The sequence below is a fragment of the Propithecus coquereli genome, unplaced genomic scaffold (assembly GCF_000956105.1).
Source record: "Propithecus coquereli isolate 6110/MARCELLA unplaced genomic scaffold, Pcoq_1.0 Scaffold440, whole genome shotgun sequence".
Taxonomy (NCBI): domain Eukaryota; kingdom Metazoa; phylum Chordata; class Mammalia; order Primates; family Indriidae; genus Propithecus; species Propithecus coquereli.
Window position 1 is genome coordinate 926,587 of NW_012150175.1, and position 15,201 is coordinate 941,787.

At 58.0% G+C, this 15,201-nt stretch overlaps 1 protein-coding gene across 1 annotated transcript in view; it reads left to right on the forward strand.

The window, feature by feature from the left end:
- Positions 1-15,201, forward strand: part of SLIT1 (slit homolog 1 (Drosophila)) — a 181,511-nt gene that overhangs the window by 107,020 nt on the left and 59,290 nt on the right. Inside the window, 8 exon segments of the mRNA XM_012654519.1 lie at positions 7,687-7,758; positions 8,916-8,987; positions 9,606-9,677; positions 10,172-10,335; positions 11,535-11,682; positions 12,136-12,207; positions 12,745-12,816; positions 14,920-14,991. Coding sequence (XP_012509973.1) covers positions 7,687-7,758; positions 8,916-8,987; positions 9,606-9,677; positions 10,172-10,335; positions 11,535-11,682; positions 12,136-12,207; positions 12,745-12,816; positions 14,920-14,991 — 744 coding nt within the window.

Sequence of the window (15,201 nt, forward strand, 5' to 3'; positions counted from 1 at the left end):
GGGCACACGTGTTATTTAATCCTCACAACCCAGCAAGAGGAAGACGTGGTTAACCCTCCTTTTAGGCATGAGCAACCAGACTCAGAGAGGTTAAGTAACTTGCCCAGGATCACACAGGAGCAAGTGGCAGAGCTTGGAGTTAAACCCAGAGTTGTCTGGCTCCAAAGCTCATATCCTTTCCTCTGTACTTGGTTCTTTGTCCTTCTGCACCACCTCCCCTGCCCCTGCTGCCGTTGTGTGTCCGAAGTTACTGGTCCTAACCGCTCGGTGTAGGTGTCCGGAACAGAAGCCTGTCTCCCCCGCTGCACCTCTGCCCTGGACTCAGCAGAGCACCTGGGGCTTCTTAGGTCTCAGTGCTCAGTGCCTGGTGGTCACCAGGCCCTGCCCTGGCATTCACGTGAAGAGGGGCTGCAATTCCCTGCCCCCTTCGTCCACCCTTACTGCCCACTCCCGGGCTCTCGCCATGGTGGCTGGGACCCTAGCCTGCCACTTACTGCCCGTGGGCAGAATTGAAGGACAGAGCTGGTTCTGTTTCCAGTGTGTCCCTGAGCCGCTCACTGCTGAGTGGGACTCCAGCCTCCGAGCCGCTTTTCCCAAGGAGTGTGGCGTCCTGGGGGTGCCTCTCTGATGTCTCTATTGCGGGAATTGATGCTCGTAGCTGCATAGCAAACAGCCCGCTTCACGGGAATGTTACCCAGGGTGGTTTTACTGTGCGGCCATCCAGGGCCGCTGAACGTCTCTTCCTAATGAGGTTTCTGCAACATTAACTCTGGTGGTGCTGGAAGGGAGGGGCTGCCACAGGAGGCTTCGCTGCTCCGCGGTGGGCAGGGGAGGGGCGCCTCTCCAGCTGACGGGGCCTGGCACGCACCGGGTGCTCAGAAAACACAGGGAGAATGAATTAGGGGCAAAACTCAGACCCCGCCACCATCCACACACGGCGGTGTGGAGATCGGGAGAACCACCTGCAGGAGTTCGGACGGATGTTGGGAGTTCCCTGGGACGATGTCGGTGGTTCAACATTTTAAAGCTCCAGCACGTGTGAGCTCGAAATCTTATAACTCCCTTAGGAATGGGAGAGGTGGAGGAGGATAGGGCCAGCAATTTTTCAGGGTCACAGAGCTGGACTGCTCAGCAGTTAGTAGTGGCAGTGTGAAGCCTTCCTGACGATACAGTTGGTTGTCACCTACCATGTGCCAGTCTCCTCTTGTAAGTTTACGTTACAGAAGAGGAAACTGAGGCCCAGTGAGGCAGCCAGTGGTGCTGAGCTTGGTTTTGAGCCCAGGCCATGGGTTGCCCCTTCCAGACTAACTACTGCCCCCACGGGGGCGTCCTTTGGGGCAGCTGGCTGACCTGGTGCCCCACTGCTCACCCCAGCTGGCCTGGCTCCGCGGCAGGCAGTCGGGCGGCAGAGCGGGGTCAGGAGAGCACACGGGGATTAGCATGGGGAACTCCCCACGCACAGGGCGCAGCCAGGCCCAGAGGAGGGGCAGCCAGCGCCAGGTCCCTGTCCTGTGTTTGGACAAGGGGGAGGAGTGGCAGATGAGATAAAACAAAGCTGGGCTGGGTGGGTGCTGGGTGGGACCAGTTCCCCCTTCACTCCACCAGCGTGTCCCTCTGACACTGATCCCTGGTCTCTGCCGCACCCTCACCCTGGCCCCTACCGGAACTTGACTTCTGGAAAGATGAAACAAACTCCTTCACACAACTGATAAGCTTTCTGTTTGCATTTCCTGCGAGCAGCTGAGACTTATGAGTGGACGAAGCCCTGGTCTCCGCATTGAGGTCAGGGCCCGAGGCAGTGCGGTTCAGGTCCTCCTCATCAAATGCCCTCAAGAATCCATCCTGAAGGTGAATTAGACGTAGTCCCCGACCTGGAGACAGGCACACACATGCAGCATGCCTGTCCACACAGGGCAGATCTGGGGCACTTGAATGTCATCCCATGGGCTGGGAGAGCAGGCAGGGAGGGGCAGCTGCATAATTAGTTCCCCTTCTAGGCTCCAGGGATGGCTTGAAGGACAGGCAGAGAGACAAGGCAGGGACGGTCCAGCCAGATCCCAGGAGCACCTGGGAGGAGGGTGTGCATCCCGGCATCCCGCCCAGGGGCATCACCAGCCTCCCTTCGGCGCGTCCGGCAGTGGGGACCTGGGTACAGAGCAGCCCGTAGGAGTCTGTCTCCCACCCCCCGGGCTGGGCAGGGAGCCAGATCCGCGACTCCTGACTCCTGGCCCGGACGAGGGCTCCCGATCTCCCTCACGCTGTGAGCGCTGGAGCTGATTCATCAGCTGGCACCACAGCCTGCTCCTGTGGCTCCTGTGCTGAGCAGAGCGGGACAGTGTCTGCCTCCATCCCGGCAGGAACACAGGGTGGGCCTCTAGGGCAGATGCAGTGGCCAGTCCCTGCCCCCCGCCCCATGAGTGCCTCCTCTGTTCCCAGTGAAGGTGGGCATTGGTGTGCCCGGCTGAGGGGCCAGTGTCCCCTCTTCACTCTGTCCACCCTCTAGGGGCGTCTGTGTCCAAGTCTCCCTTACCCAGCCCCCAAAGAGTAGGAGGCGGCACCTCTGCCCCTTGCTTTGAAATGCTGGCCGGCTACAGGGGCTACAACCCAGTTTGCTTAGCCCTAGCTGGGGACACCTTCCCTCTGCCAGACGTAGCACTTCTCAAACTTTAATGTGCATTTGAGCCACTTAGGGATCGTGTTCAAGTGCACACTCTGATTCAGTAGGTGGGGCCCAGAAACACTCTTTTCTGACAAACTTCCAGGTGCCGCTGCCGCTGGTCCTCCAGGCGCCTGGGACTTGCTGCGTTGTCTGCGCTGGAGTCCCAGCAGTCGCTTACTCGTGTCAGCAGTGGGAGGCTGCCGTCTGGGCACCAGCCACCAGTGGCACGCTGAGCCTGTGACCTGCACGGCTGCAATCTGATCTTCTCACCGGCCCTGGGAGGTCAGCAGCAGAGCAGCCACTAGGAGCTAACTGCAGTCTTGCCCGAGGTCACACAGCGGGTTGGTGGCCTTGAGCCTCAGCCTCTGATCCCCAGGCCCTGCCCCCGCCTGCCCACAGAGCCAAAAGATTATTATAAAGTGTGAGCCCTGGCCAAGAGCACCACACTCCCCTCGGTTAAGCTGCGTGACAGTTATTCCCATTTTACCAGGAGGAGACTGAGGCTCAAGGGCTTAGAAAACTTGCATGAGGCCACTCAGTGGGTACGTGGCTGGCCCCAGGACCAATAGTCTTTTGCCCTTGTTCCTGGCTGGGCCTCCTGCTGGGAAGGCTCAAGGTCACCAGTCAGGCTGCAGGGGCCGAGGGGACAGGACAGGCTGGCCAGAACCTCCATGTGCTCTGCAGTGGGGTGGCCAAGCGGGCGGCAGGAAGCCAGAGGCAAGTCCAGCCTTGGCTGGTGCCCAGCCCCCCATCACCCCTCCCCCGCCCCAGGCTAATCCCCTTAGAGGCCGGTCTGCCACAGGGACCAATCAGGTTAGAGCGTGAAGGGGGATTAGCAGTGAGAACATGGGGTCCTGACCTGGCAGAGGCTGGGGGGATTGGCAGAGTGTACAGGAGCGGTGCGCCTGGGATGGTGCCACGTCAGGGCTGGGGCTTGGCTGCCCCTTCTCTTGGGAGGGAGGCTGGGGTCACCGCATGCTCCCGGACCTAGTGGGGGCTGCTGCTGGTAGAGCTTGCCTCTTTGGGCCCTTGATCTTGGGTGGTGCGGTCCAGGCTGAGGGGTGTCTCTGCCTGTGGGACCCTTATCCTGAGTCCCGCAGAGTGGACTCTCAGGACTTTCAGGAGCTCCAGCTCTTCTTCCTGTGGGGTCCCTGGACAGTCGCTCCCCTTCCTCAGTGGCTACCCAGACTTCCCTGCTAGGGCTGCTGGTGCCACCTGGAACCGCCTAGAGGTGTCTGATTATGCGTACCCTGTTAGGACACAGGAGGGGACAGGCACAGTTGATAGAACATTGATGCAATAATCGTGGGGCCTTCAGCCTGGTCAGGCAGAGCGGGGACAAGCACCCTAGTGCACAGGTGCAGGGCTGTGGTCTCGTGCTGCAGACCCAGCCTGTGTGGCCCCAAGGCCCTGCCCTCCCTCAGCCACGCAGCCTGTCCTAACTCCTCGTTTTGGCCAGGACAATGCAGAGGGCGTGGAGGAGGAGAATCAGGTAAGGATCCACTTTCTTTCAATTCAGTTAAAAATTACTGAGCCCCAGCAGTGTGCCAGGCCCTGGCATACAATGCAGAGCAAAAAGAGTGTCTGCCCTCAGGAAATTATGGTCTGCGGGGGGAGATGGACATTAACCAAAGATCAGTATTTTATTACATTCAATACACTTGTGTTATATTACAGTGCTGAATTGGTTCTGGGAAGGAAAACAGCCTGTGGCAGACGGAGCAGCCCAGTCAGAGCTCAGGGGAGGTGTCTGTGGACTGAGAAGTGAAGGATGAATAGGAGTTTACTGGGTGGAGAAGGGGGGAAGGACATTCCAGGCAGAGGCACCGGCAAGTGCAAAGGTCCTGTGGCAGGAGGGGTCTGGGTAACTGAAGGAATGTCAGCATAGGTGGAGTAGTGGGGAGGGGTGACAGCATACAGTGCCCCTCACATCAGATCCTGTGAGATAAGAGCCACTTTCCATCCCCATTTTGCAGATGAGAAAATGGAAGCCAGACAGGTTAAGTGATTTGCCCAAGATCCCACAATTTAAGTGGATGAGCCAGGGCCTGTTGAACCCAGGTCTCTACTGTGTCGCTCAGCTGTGGGCTTGCTCCGCTACACCCTGGCCTCTCTGTGTGTGCTCCCTGGACCAGCAGCATCAGCATCCCCGGGGAGCCTGTCAGAAATCTGGGATGTGTCCTCATCCTCAGAACCTGTCCCCAGCCCTGTGCTGTCTCCCCAGCCCTCTCCCTGCCTGGGTGCCGAGCCCTTGCTCTGGGCATCTGTCGTGGTGCCCTCCTGAGCCCCTGTCTGCCCCTGGGGCTCAGTGCCCTCCGTGTGCTCCTCCTAGCTAGGACCAGGCCACCAGCTGCTCCAGGTTTTGCTGTTTGTCCTTCCAGCTGTGGACCCTCCCTCTCCAGGATGGCCTGTCTCAGGATGTCTCCCTCTGCCCCGACACATCCCCAGCCATTCTCTCCCTTCAGGGCCTGTGACGAGGCCACCATGGAAGCAGGATGGGGCACAAATGACTAGGTTTGAGGGAGCTAAAGGAGGCTCAGGGCCCCAGAAAACGTGATGGAGACAGGTGTAGGCGGTGCTTTGGGGGTCTCCATGCAGACCGGGTGCAATGGACTTGAGAAACTTTATTTCAGAGAGGTTCGGGAAAGACAACACAAGTGCTGGCCAAGTAGGAAGTCGATTGGGACCAAAAAAAAAAAAAAGTATGAATAGGTTTGTTTTGGTTTGCGATGTGGGGAAGGCATCCCAGTCCAGGGAAGGCTTATGGCGCCCCCTAGTGGGAAATATGGGCACAGCCGTCAGAACTGTTAGGTGGGGGACCCTGTTTCCTAGCAGCAGTGAGGGAAGGGATGGACTGGCCAGACTGGCCATGTTTTCTAAACGGAGGTTCCTGTTCAGAAGCTTAAATACATGAACTCACATAATCTTCCCCCAAACCCGCGTGGTAGGTGTTTTTAGGCCTATTTTACAAACAGGACACCTGAAGCTCTCAGGTGCCTAACTTCCCCAGGCCCGTGGTTGGTCAAAGGCAGAAGCAGGACTTGAACTTAGTCCTTCTCAGCAAGTCCTGGCTCTTCCACCACCCCCTTGGCTGCCAACACGCTGCCCATTCCTGAGACTTCCAAGGCTCAGCTGTTTCCCTCTGGCCTGGAGGCTGGCCTGTCCGGGTCACAAATGCACCTCCGTCTCTCATTTAAGCAGTGGGAGCTGCTTCCTGCCCCGGGCTGGCTGGCCCAGGCTGGGCCTGAACTTTCCTCGCAGGGCCCGCTCCGTGCCCACCTTGGGACCCTCTTCTCATGACAGGTTCTCAGTGTCGGCATCACCAGGCACCCGCCTGCCTGTGTCTTTCTCTGCAGGCATTCATGCCTCAGAGCAAATCACGCCGCTCTCTGGTCTATCCTGTCAGCTTCCCGGCCTGTGGGGCTCTTACCCCCGACGACACTCTTCCCAGCACCTCTGCTCTCCCCAGCGCTCCGAGCCAGGCCGTCCCCTGCCTGTGCCTTTGCACAGCCTGGGCCTGCCCCGAGGTCTGCCGCTCCCCTCTCCCTTCCCCACTTAGGTCCTGGCGCGAGTCCTTACGGAATTGCTTCTCCTGAGTCGCACGTCGATGCGATGCTATTATAGGAAACATACACTTGAACCCCATTTATTACAACGATCTAGTGTTATCGATTAGGCCACGCTGTCATTTTTTATAAAGACCTCTGGGAAAATTCTTGTCTCATCTCAGTGCCCAAACAGCGGTGCTCCTGCGAGACGGAGCCTGTAAACTTACGTGTGTGTCGTGGACGCTGCGCGCTGGCCGCGTCTCTCGTGTCTGCTCTTGGCCACAGAGCTCGGAGCCCGGCGTGGGTCACGGGGTGCGTGCTTTCTCGCGCTGCTATCGATTGTTCTCTTGGCCCCGTTTTTCACTCCCGCTCTCTTGCTGTTTTGTAAATCCCTACAAAAGCCTTTGTGGAACAAAGTCGGGTCTAGGTCAATAAGCAAATCAATAGAAGTAAAACCCTTCCTCGCAGGGCTGTGGGGAGGACTCGATGGAACAGTGAATGTAAGTGCGGCCCAGGGTCCCTCCCGGGCCCAGCTGGGGCCACTACGAGGGTCGAGGGTCCCCGTGGGGGCCCCGCCTTCCCACATGCCCCCCAACGCCCCGACTCTGTGGACGTCTCCAGGCCACCCCCTCACGGCACGTGCGCCCATCTCCCTGACTCCCGGAGGGCGGGAGAGGGCGGGTGGCTGTGCCCATCTTCTCCCCAGCCCTCCCCTCAGAAGTTGTGCTGCCGGCAACTTCTCTCACCTCCTCTCTGCGACCCCCAAGTCCCTAAAGAACCAAGCACCTCACCTGATCCGTGTCTTAGTCAGTTCAGGCCGCTGTAACAAACTGCCACAGACTGGAGGCTTATGGACAGCAGCGATCTGTTTCTCCCGGTTCTGGAGGTGAGAGGTCCAAGGTCAAGGCGCTGGCAGATTCACCGTGTGGTGAGGCTGCGTCCCGGTTCATAGATGGTGCCTTCTCGCTGTCCTCACGTAGTGGTGGGACAAGGCAGCTCTTGGAGCTTCATGATCTAATCACCTCCCACAGGCCCCACCTCTTAATACCATCACTTTGGGGATTAGGTTTGAATGCATGAATTTGGGGCAGACACATCCCTGCACATCCCCCACGATGCCGTGGGGGCTGAGCTGACCTCTCTGGGTCTGGGGGCAGGGCTGGGGTCTGGCCGGGCTGGGCACAGCTGGCCCAGGCTTCTCCCTGCAGCTGAACCCTCTGCCCAGAGAAGGGAGGTGGCTGGGGACTGAGCTCCCTCCAGAACAGGGTGCCTCTCTCCAGATCCATCATTCGTTCATTCATTCATCCAACAAATGCTTATCGAGTGGCCATTGTGAGCCAGGCACTGTCCCAGGTGCAGGGAGGCAGCAGTGACCAGTTCAGGTGCCATCTGTTCCACATCGCCCTGAGGTGTCATGGCACTCTGGAGACATCTCTTCTCTGACCTATGTTTCTTCTCCCTCTGGCTTTTCCCTCATAGGGACTTGAGTGAGAATTCCATCCAGGCCATCCCCAGGAAGGCTTTCCGCGGAGCTACAGACCTCAAAAACTTGTGAGTACAGGCCTGGGAGGAAGAAGGGCACAGGGCCCCCAGCCCACCCCTGGCAGCATCCTCTGGGGTCTCTCGGGTCTCCCAGAGCTGTGTGGTCCAGGCAGCCGAGGAGCTGACCAGGGCTGTCTGATGGCTGGTGCCAGCATGGTCTTTGGAACAACCTGGGGGTGGAGGAAACAGGCAGCATCGACCTCCCCTTCGGGTGTGATTCTGTGTGAGAGCCACTCCAATGCTCAGAGGGGGCCCTTGGGGACCGGGTTGGAGAGAGTGTCGAGAATTTTAGGGTGCGCAGATGATGTTCACATGGCCCAGTCTCTGTGCCCTTGCCCTGCAGTGCCCACCTCCTCTTTGGACGGGGAGAGCTGAGTGTGAATTTTCTCCTCTCGTTAAACATCGTATAAGCTGCTGCAAGTCAGCTAACTTCGCTGAGCCTCGGTATACTGTTCTGGAAAATGAGGATAATAATATCTGCCTCACAGGCTTGTTCTGAGGTTTAAATGAGATATGGAAATGAATACACTCTGTCAAGTGCTATTTAAATGTAATGGCTTATTATTATTCAAATTTATTCTAGTCCAGGCTTACCACCTTCCTAAGATCTGACTACAGCAGGGGTGGCAAATACCTGGCATACTTGTCACACACACCCCCTTCTATGTCCTGGGCAGACATTGGTAATCTATCACTGCATTCTTTCCCACAGAGCTCACATTGCAGCTTCAGTTTTTCTGAAAGCAGCACTCCAGGTAGCCACCTCTCGTCAATCTTTCTGGCGCTCAGGCTGCCATCTGTTTGTCAGCTCTGGCTGCTCCTGCTCCCGTGTGACACGCTGTCATTTTTCAGCTGCCAGCACCCTTTAGGTGGTCTCCAAAGTGTGTGTGTGGGGTGGGGGCTTCCTCCCCAGGCGATATGCGAGCTTGGATAGAAGAATATAACATAACCTGTAACATGTATTTATATTTATTGTTTTAACTGAAAACAAGAAAAAATTAAGCTTTTGTTAATATTTACTACTTGGATTGACACATATGTACATAACAAATGATTGAGGTCATGCCTCTTTTTTTTTTTAATAATGAAGTGCTTGGTCAAAATGTTCGGACACCCCTGTTCAAGGGAGTGTGCCCTCCTCTCTACAACCTTCCTTTGCTTCACAGACAGCTGGACAAGAACCAGATCAGCTGCATCGAGGAAGGGGCCTTCCGGGCTCTGCGGGGGCTGGAGGTGCTGTAAGTACAATGTGGGGAAGGAAGGGGCGTGTGGAGACCCCCTCCTACTCTCCACAGAGCAGGTGCAGGGTGCCAGGGCCCAGGCAGCGGGAGCCAGGGAGCACAGGAGGCAGCACACCTGCTGTCCTAGAGCTGCCACCAGGTGGTCAGGACAGGAGCTCATGGGGTCATGCCTGCAGCAGCGCGCCCCAGGCTTCACCTGCTCGGCACGGAGCTCAGAGCGGGCGGCTGTGTCTTCTAGGGGTTTCTGACACCTGAGGCTGGAACGCCTTCCCCCTTCCCTCTGTCTGTCTGCACCCCAGCCTGTCTTCCAAGCTAGCCCGAACCTGGGGCACATCTTCTCCTCTCCCTGCTCCATCCCCTCCCCACCCCCTGTGCTGCCAGACTTGCAGTCCGTGTGCAGTGGTGGTCAGTCGCAATCACTGTCCCAGCTCAGGGCTTTGCCCAGGGCGGGTCCCTGTCTCGTGCTCCTCCATGTAGCCCACGCCTACCCCGCGCCTCCCCTCTGTCTAGCCCCAGGCTGGTCCACCTCAAGGCGTGAGAGCCTCCCCGAGAGGCCCGGTCCCAGGTGATCTCCTGCCAGGCAGATGCTAAAGGACTCCGATTTCTCCCTTTCAGGACCCTGAACAACAACAACATCAGCACCATTCCCGTGTCCAGCTTCAACCACATGCCCAGGCTCCGGACCTTGTGAGTCGGCCAAGCCAGCTGGCAGCAGAGCGGGTGGGGAAGCGGTGAAGGCTCCTGCAGGCAGGGGCCGGCCAGGGTGGGGCCTCAGTGGCGTTGGAGGGGGAGGAGGTGATCTGAAATTGCAGGGCATGCAATGTCATTGATAGGTGATTTTTCCTTGGAAAACAAATGACTTGTTTTTGTGTTTGAAAATGAGTCAGGTGGTTTGGGGCGGTGAATCTGTGAGTCATGAGAGCCACGGAAATTTGCTGGGCACACTGCAGCCACGGGGGTGCCCGGAGCATGCTGAGGGTGGGGGACGCTGCCAGGGTCTTCGCCTCGCTGTGGATCTTCCCAGGCTGGAGCTGAGCCGCAGCTGACTGAGCGCAGACTGTGTTTGGGCTGAACACGGCACTGGGGCTTGGCCTCGTGCTGGCGTGGGGCGTTTCCTACCGTCTGGCTGGGGCCGGGGGGGATGGTCCAGCTAGGTTCAGAGCCACCCTGTCCTCCTGCAGCCGCTTGCACTCCAACCACCTGTTCTGCGACTGCCACCTGGCCTGGCTCTCGCAGTGGCTGAGGCAGCGGCCAACCGTCGGGCTCTTCACCCAGTGCTCGGGCCCCGCCAGCCTGCGTGGCCTCAACGTGGCCGAGGTCCAGAAGAGCGAGTTCAGCTGCTCAGGTGGGTGCAGGCTCCTGCCCAGCTCTCAACTGCGCAGCATCACCTGCCTCATCCATTTCTTCCTCCTGTCCCCTCCTGTCCCCACCTCTTATTCCCTCCCATTCCCACCTGTAACCACATTAACCTCCTGTTCCCTCCCACCACCTCCTGTTCCCTCCCATCACCTCCTGTCCCCGTCCATCACCTCCTGTCCCCGCCCATCACCTCCTGTCCCCGCCCACCACCTTATGTCCCCTCCCAGCATCTCTGGACCCCACCCATCACCTCCTGTTCCCTCCCATCACCTCCTGTCCCCACCCATCACCCCCTGTCCCTGCCCATCACCCCCTGTCCCCACCCATGACCTTTTTCTCTACCTATCATTTCTTAACTCCTGTCCTTTCCCCCTCTTCCCTCCACTGCCGCCTCCACTCGCAGTTCCCTTCTGTCCCACCCTCTGCTCTTTCTGTATCTGTCCAGTGCTTCCTCCCATTTCCTCCTGACCCCTCGCCCGCTCCCCACCCCTCTGGACTCCTTGCCCCTGCTATGTCCACCCCTCCCCTTCTCCCATGGCCTCACCTCTGCGACCTTGACAAATCACTGGACGGGCCCTCTAGCCTTGGTTCCAGGGGAGGTGAACCCCAGAGCCCCTGCCCCTTCATCTTCCACCTGGGATCCCGTGAAAGCCTCCTAATTGGTCACCCACTCCCTCCCTGGCTGTGAGAATTTCTACAAATTAATCAATAGTGAGGACTCTGTTTTCTCACCTGTGTAATGGCAACAATAATATGTTCCTCGCAGGGTTTAAATGTGATACTTGTCACAGCACGTGGCGCAGAGTAAGCGCTTAGTAAACGCAGTCATTGTTACCCTCACGTGACGGGTGAGGGGACACTCAGGCCACAGATGTTGAATGACGTAGACTAGAAACCAAAGCCTCAGAGTGCTAGGCCAGGATTCCCTAGCATATGACTCACTGGGGTGCACTTCAGTTCAGATTCAAGTTCAGCAAACAGCCGCCAAGTTCCCGCTGCCGTGTGCCAAGCACCCACAGAGTTACATCAAAGTCCAGAATCTCGTATTTCTTTGGTGACCTCCTCTGGTTCAGCGTCATCCCCAGAAACTGCCACCGTGAACCCTGTCCCCACCCATCAGTCTGTGTCTGGGGAGGGAGGTGCTGACGCAGGACACCCTGAGGCCACATCCCCCTGTTTCTGCAGGCCAGGGGGAGGCAGGGCGTGTGCCCACCTGCACCCTCTCCTCTGGCTCCTGCCCGGCCATGTGCACCTGCAGCAACGGCATCGTGGACTGTCGCGGCAAAGGCCTCACCGCCATCCCCGCCAACCTGCCCGAGACCATGACGGAGATGTGAGTACAGGGCAGCGCAGGGCATGCCCTGGAGCACTGGCCCCGCCGGCTGGGCTGGGCTCTGGCGGTGTGTGCAGAGCTGGCTCCAGGCCCCTCGGTGGCAGATGGAGGGGACACAGTTTGCCTCTCTAGGCTGACCTCTCTGAGGGGTTGGGGAGGGAGCATCCCTCTGCGGTCCGTCTGTCCAGCCCAGCTGAGTGAGTCCGCTAGAATCGGTTTCTTAGCATCATTCGTGAGCCCCTTTCAGCCACGGGAGTCTGGGGCCATGGAGCTCACATCACAGCATTCTCTGCTATGCCAGCCCACCTGCCCCAGACTTCAGCTTCTAGCAGGGGGAGGGGAGCAGGGGCAGGAGGAGCCAAGGGTGTGTTTGGGGCGGGTGAGCCCCCCAGACAACGCCCAGCACCGGGGTGACCTGGGCCCCTGTACGTTCCCTCTGTTCTCTCTCTGCAGCCGCCTGGAGCTCAATGGCATCAAGTCCATCCCCCCGGGAGCCTTCTCTCCCTACCGGAAGCTGCGCAGGATGTGAGTGCCTCGCGCTGCTTCCTGGGGAGTCGGCGCAGGGCAGGAGGAAGAGCCCAGAGCAGGCATCCCACAGCCCCGGGCTGGGTCCTGACTTGGCCTCTCACAGCTGAGTGGCCCTGGGCCAGCCACCCTCAGGCTGCTTGTCTGTGACGTGGGGACCTCCTCGCAGGCTTGTCGTGAGGCCTGATGGAGTGTTGAGCTGAGTCTGGCATGTGACCAGAGCTGCTTGTCATCCGTTTCAGCCTGGGCACCAAGAGGAGCAATCGAAGACGGGAGGGGCTGTAGGGGACAGCCAGGATGTGCGGGGAAGCCTCAGCCCTAATGTCCCAGGGTGGAGCGCCCCCCACCTGCACAACCCTCAGAGTGCACGGGGAAATAGTGGCCCACAGCTTTTTCAGATGGATGGGAGAACTGGCCCCTCACTTTTCTAATTTCAAAAAAATCCCTGCTTCCCTCCTCCCATGGTGTATAAGAGGTAGAATGGAGTGGGGTGGCCGCTGAAGGATTCAGGTGTCCCCTCTCCTTCTCACCTTGCAGAGACCTAAGCAACAACCAGATAGCAGAGATTGCGCCTGACGCGTTCCAGGGCCTGCGCTCCCTGAACTCGCTGTGAGTAGCACGGCCAGGGCTCTCGGTGGTCCAGGGAGTCCCTTGAAGAGGGCCCAGGGACCTTCTGGTGGGTGCAGGAAGGGGAGCAGGGCCGCACCCCTCCGCACAACACCACCACCCCCCGCCCCACCTGGGCCCCCCACAGCTGGGAGGGGAGGTGGGACTCTAGGGCTGAGAGCGTGGAAACACTCCCTGGCGATTGGGATGCTGTCCCCGCCAGGGTGGGGATATTCCCAGCATTCCCTGCGGCAGCCATCTTGGCCCTGCCTCCCCACTGTGCACCTGCCCCAATCCTTCCCCAGGTCACCCACAGGGCAGTGGGCACTGGCTCCAACTGTGACATCTGCCACACCTTGTTATCTTTTGTCCCAAATGTGATTGATCCCAAGATGTGGAGGGTGATGTGAGGACAGTGTTTCCCTCCACATCTTTCTGGTATTTCTTTCCCTCAGGGTCTACTGGGGGGGTCTGTCAATGGAACGTAGGTAGGTAGTGAGCACAGACTTTTCCCAGGAACCCTCTTGCACCCTCTGGCTCACCAAGCCCCTCACTCTCTTGAGGTCCCACAGCGCTTCGTCTATTCAAAGGGCGCACTCAGGGTGCTCTGTAGTGGCATGAGCTCCCTGCAGTGGGGGTAGTGTTTTACTCTTAGGAATGCTCCCTGGCAGCACTGGGCACATGCCGGGCATAGATTAGAGGGCTGGCAAGTGGAACAGAATGGAACCCCCTCTTGGGGAGTGCAGGGGCTGCCAGCTCAGTGCCTTCTGTGCGTGCCCCCTTCTCTTGAAGTAGAATCCAAGGTAGTGGGTGCCACCAATTGTGAAAGATACCCCTGAAGTTGTGCAGTGTACAACCTACACAGCTGTACATGAAAGATGAAAGCTGGTGATGGGTCATTGTCATTGGCTGAGGAGATCAGATCCTTGGAGGTGGCCTGCCAGAATGCAAGGCTCTTCCTCTGAGAAGTGAGTAACACTCTCCTAAGTTGGAGCATGGTAATTTGAAGCGGTGAAAAGTTAAATAACCCATCCAAGTGGGTTTCTGAACCTGGTTACAGCCGCCTCCCCACCATACAGGAACCTGCATGCTGAGATCATGCCACTAGACCCCATGGCCAGCCCTGACCCTGCCTCCCTGCTTCAATTCCTGCCCCCTCTGCTCCATTCTCCACACGGAAGGTTGAGAGACTTTCTGAAATGGAATCTGATCGTGTCTCAATGGCTTCCTGATGCCAATCGGGTAAAGCCCAAGCTACTGTCCCATTTGTTCCCTCCACTCAGGCCACACTGCCCTTGTCAGCTCTTCATGCAGCCAACCAGATCGCACCGCGAGCCGTGGCTCCCATGCCCTCCTCCGGGAGCGATCTCGAAGCCATGTTTGAGGAGGCAGCACACGGGGTTTTCCACTCAGCTCGAACTTTCACAAGGGTAGCGTGTGGGGGTCTGATCATGACACTGGAAGTGGAATCCCCTCCCCAAGCCCCTGGTGCTTTTGCCATCTTCCTGCACCCATTCCTGCCTTGTGTGTTTTTGAACTTTTGCTTTCTGTTTTCTGATTATATGTGGAATTCATGCTCAATGCAGAAAACTTTGGAAAATAATAAAGCATTAAAAAAAGAAAACACAACACTGGGAGTCTCACCACCCAGATCTCATACTGCACGTGCTGTCTAGCATTCTATATTTTTCCCCTGTAACTTTGAAAATACGTGAATTATTCCTGCCCATGGGGTTTTTTCTTCTTTCAACAGTCTCCTTTTGAGTTCTGGACCAGGTTAATTTCCCATGAGGTTCCGTGCAAGGGCCCCTTTGCAGGCTTCCATGGGGTCCATCATGAGGGCAGGGGAGTGGGGGCTGAGGTGTGAGGACCAGGGCTGCCTTCAGCCGGCAGGGTATCTTTGTGCAAAGTCGCAGCAGGTGAGCCTTTCTCAAGACACTTTACCGCCATCTGTGGGCAAGTAGCTATAACAAGCGTGCACCATTAGGATTTGGGAAATGTGAACGGCTGAGAGGTGGTGCCATCGGGGAGGGGCATCTGCAGGGCTGTGCCACGGCCCTGGGGGGCTGTTCTTTAACCCCTCCCTCTCTGCTGCCTCTTCTCCAGCGTCCTCTATGGGAACAAGATCACAGACCTCCCCCGAGGTGTGTTTGGAGGCCTGTACACCCTACAGCTCCTGTAAGGACCAGTCCTGGGGTATCTTTGGGTGGGATCTGGGGGGCCAGCATTCCTCTGGCCAGCCAGACTGTGCCTTTTAGCCTCTTTGGGGTATGGGACTCACTTGGGACAAGGGGCTGGGAAAACAGACAGAGCTAGTGGGGCTGAAAGAGGCTCCGGGGCTCTGCAGAGGCCAAAGAGGGAAGTAGAGGTGGGTGCGGAGCTGCTCGC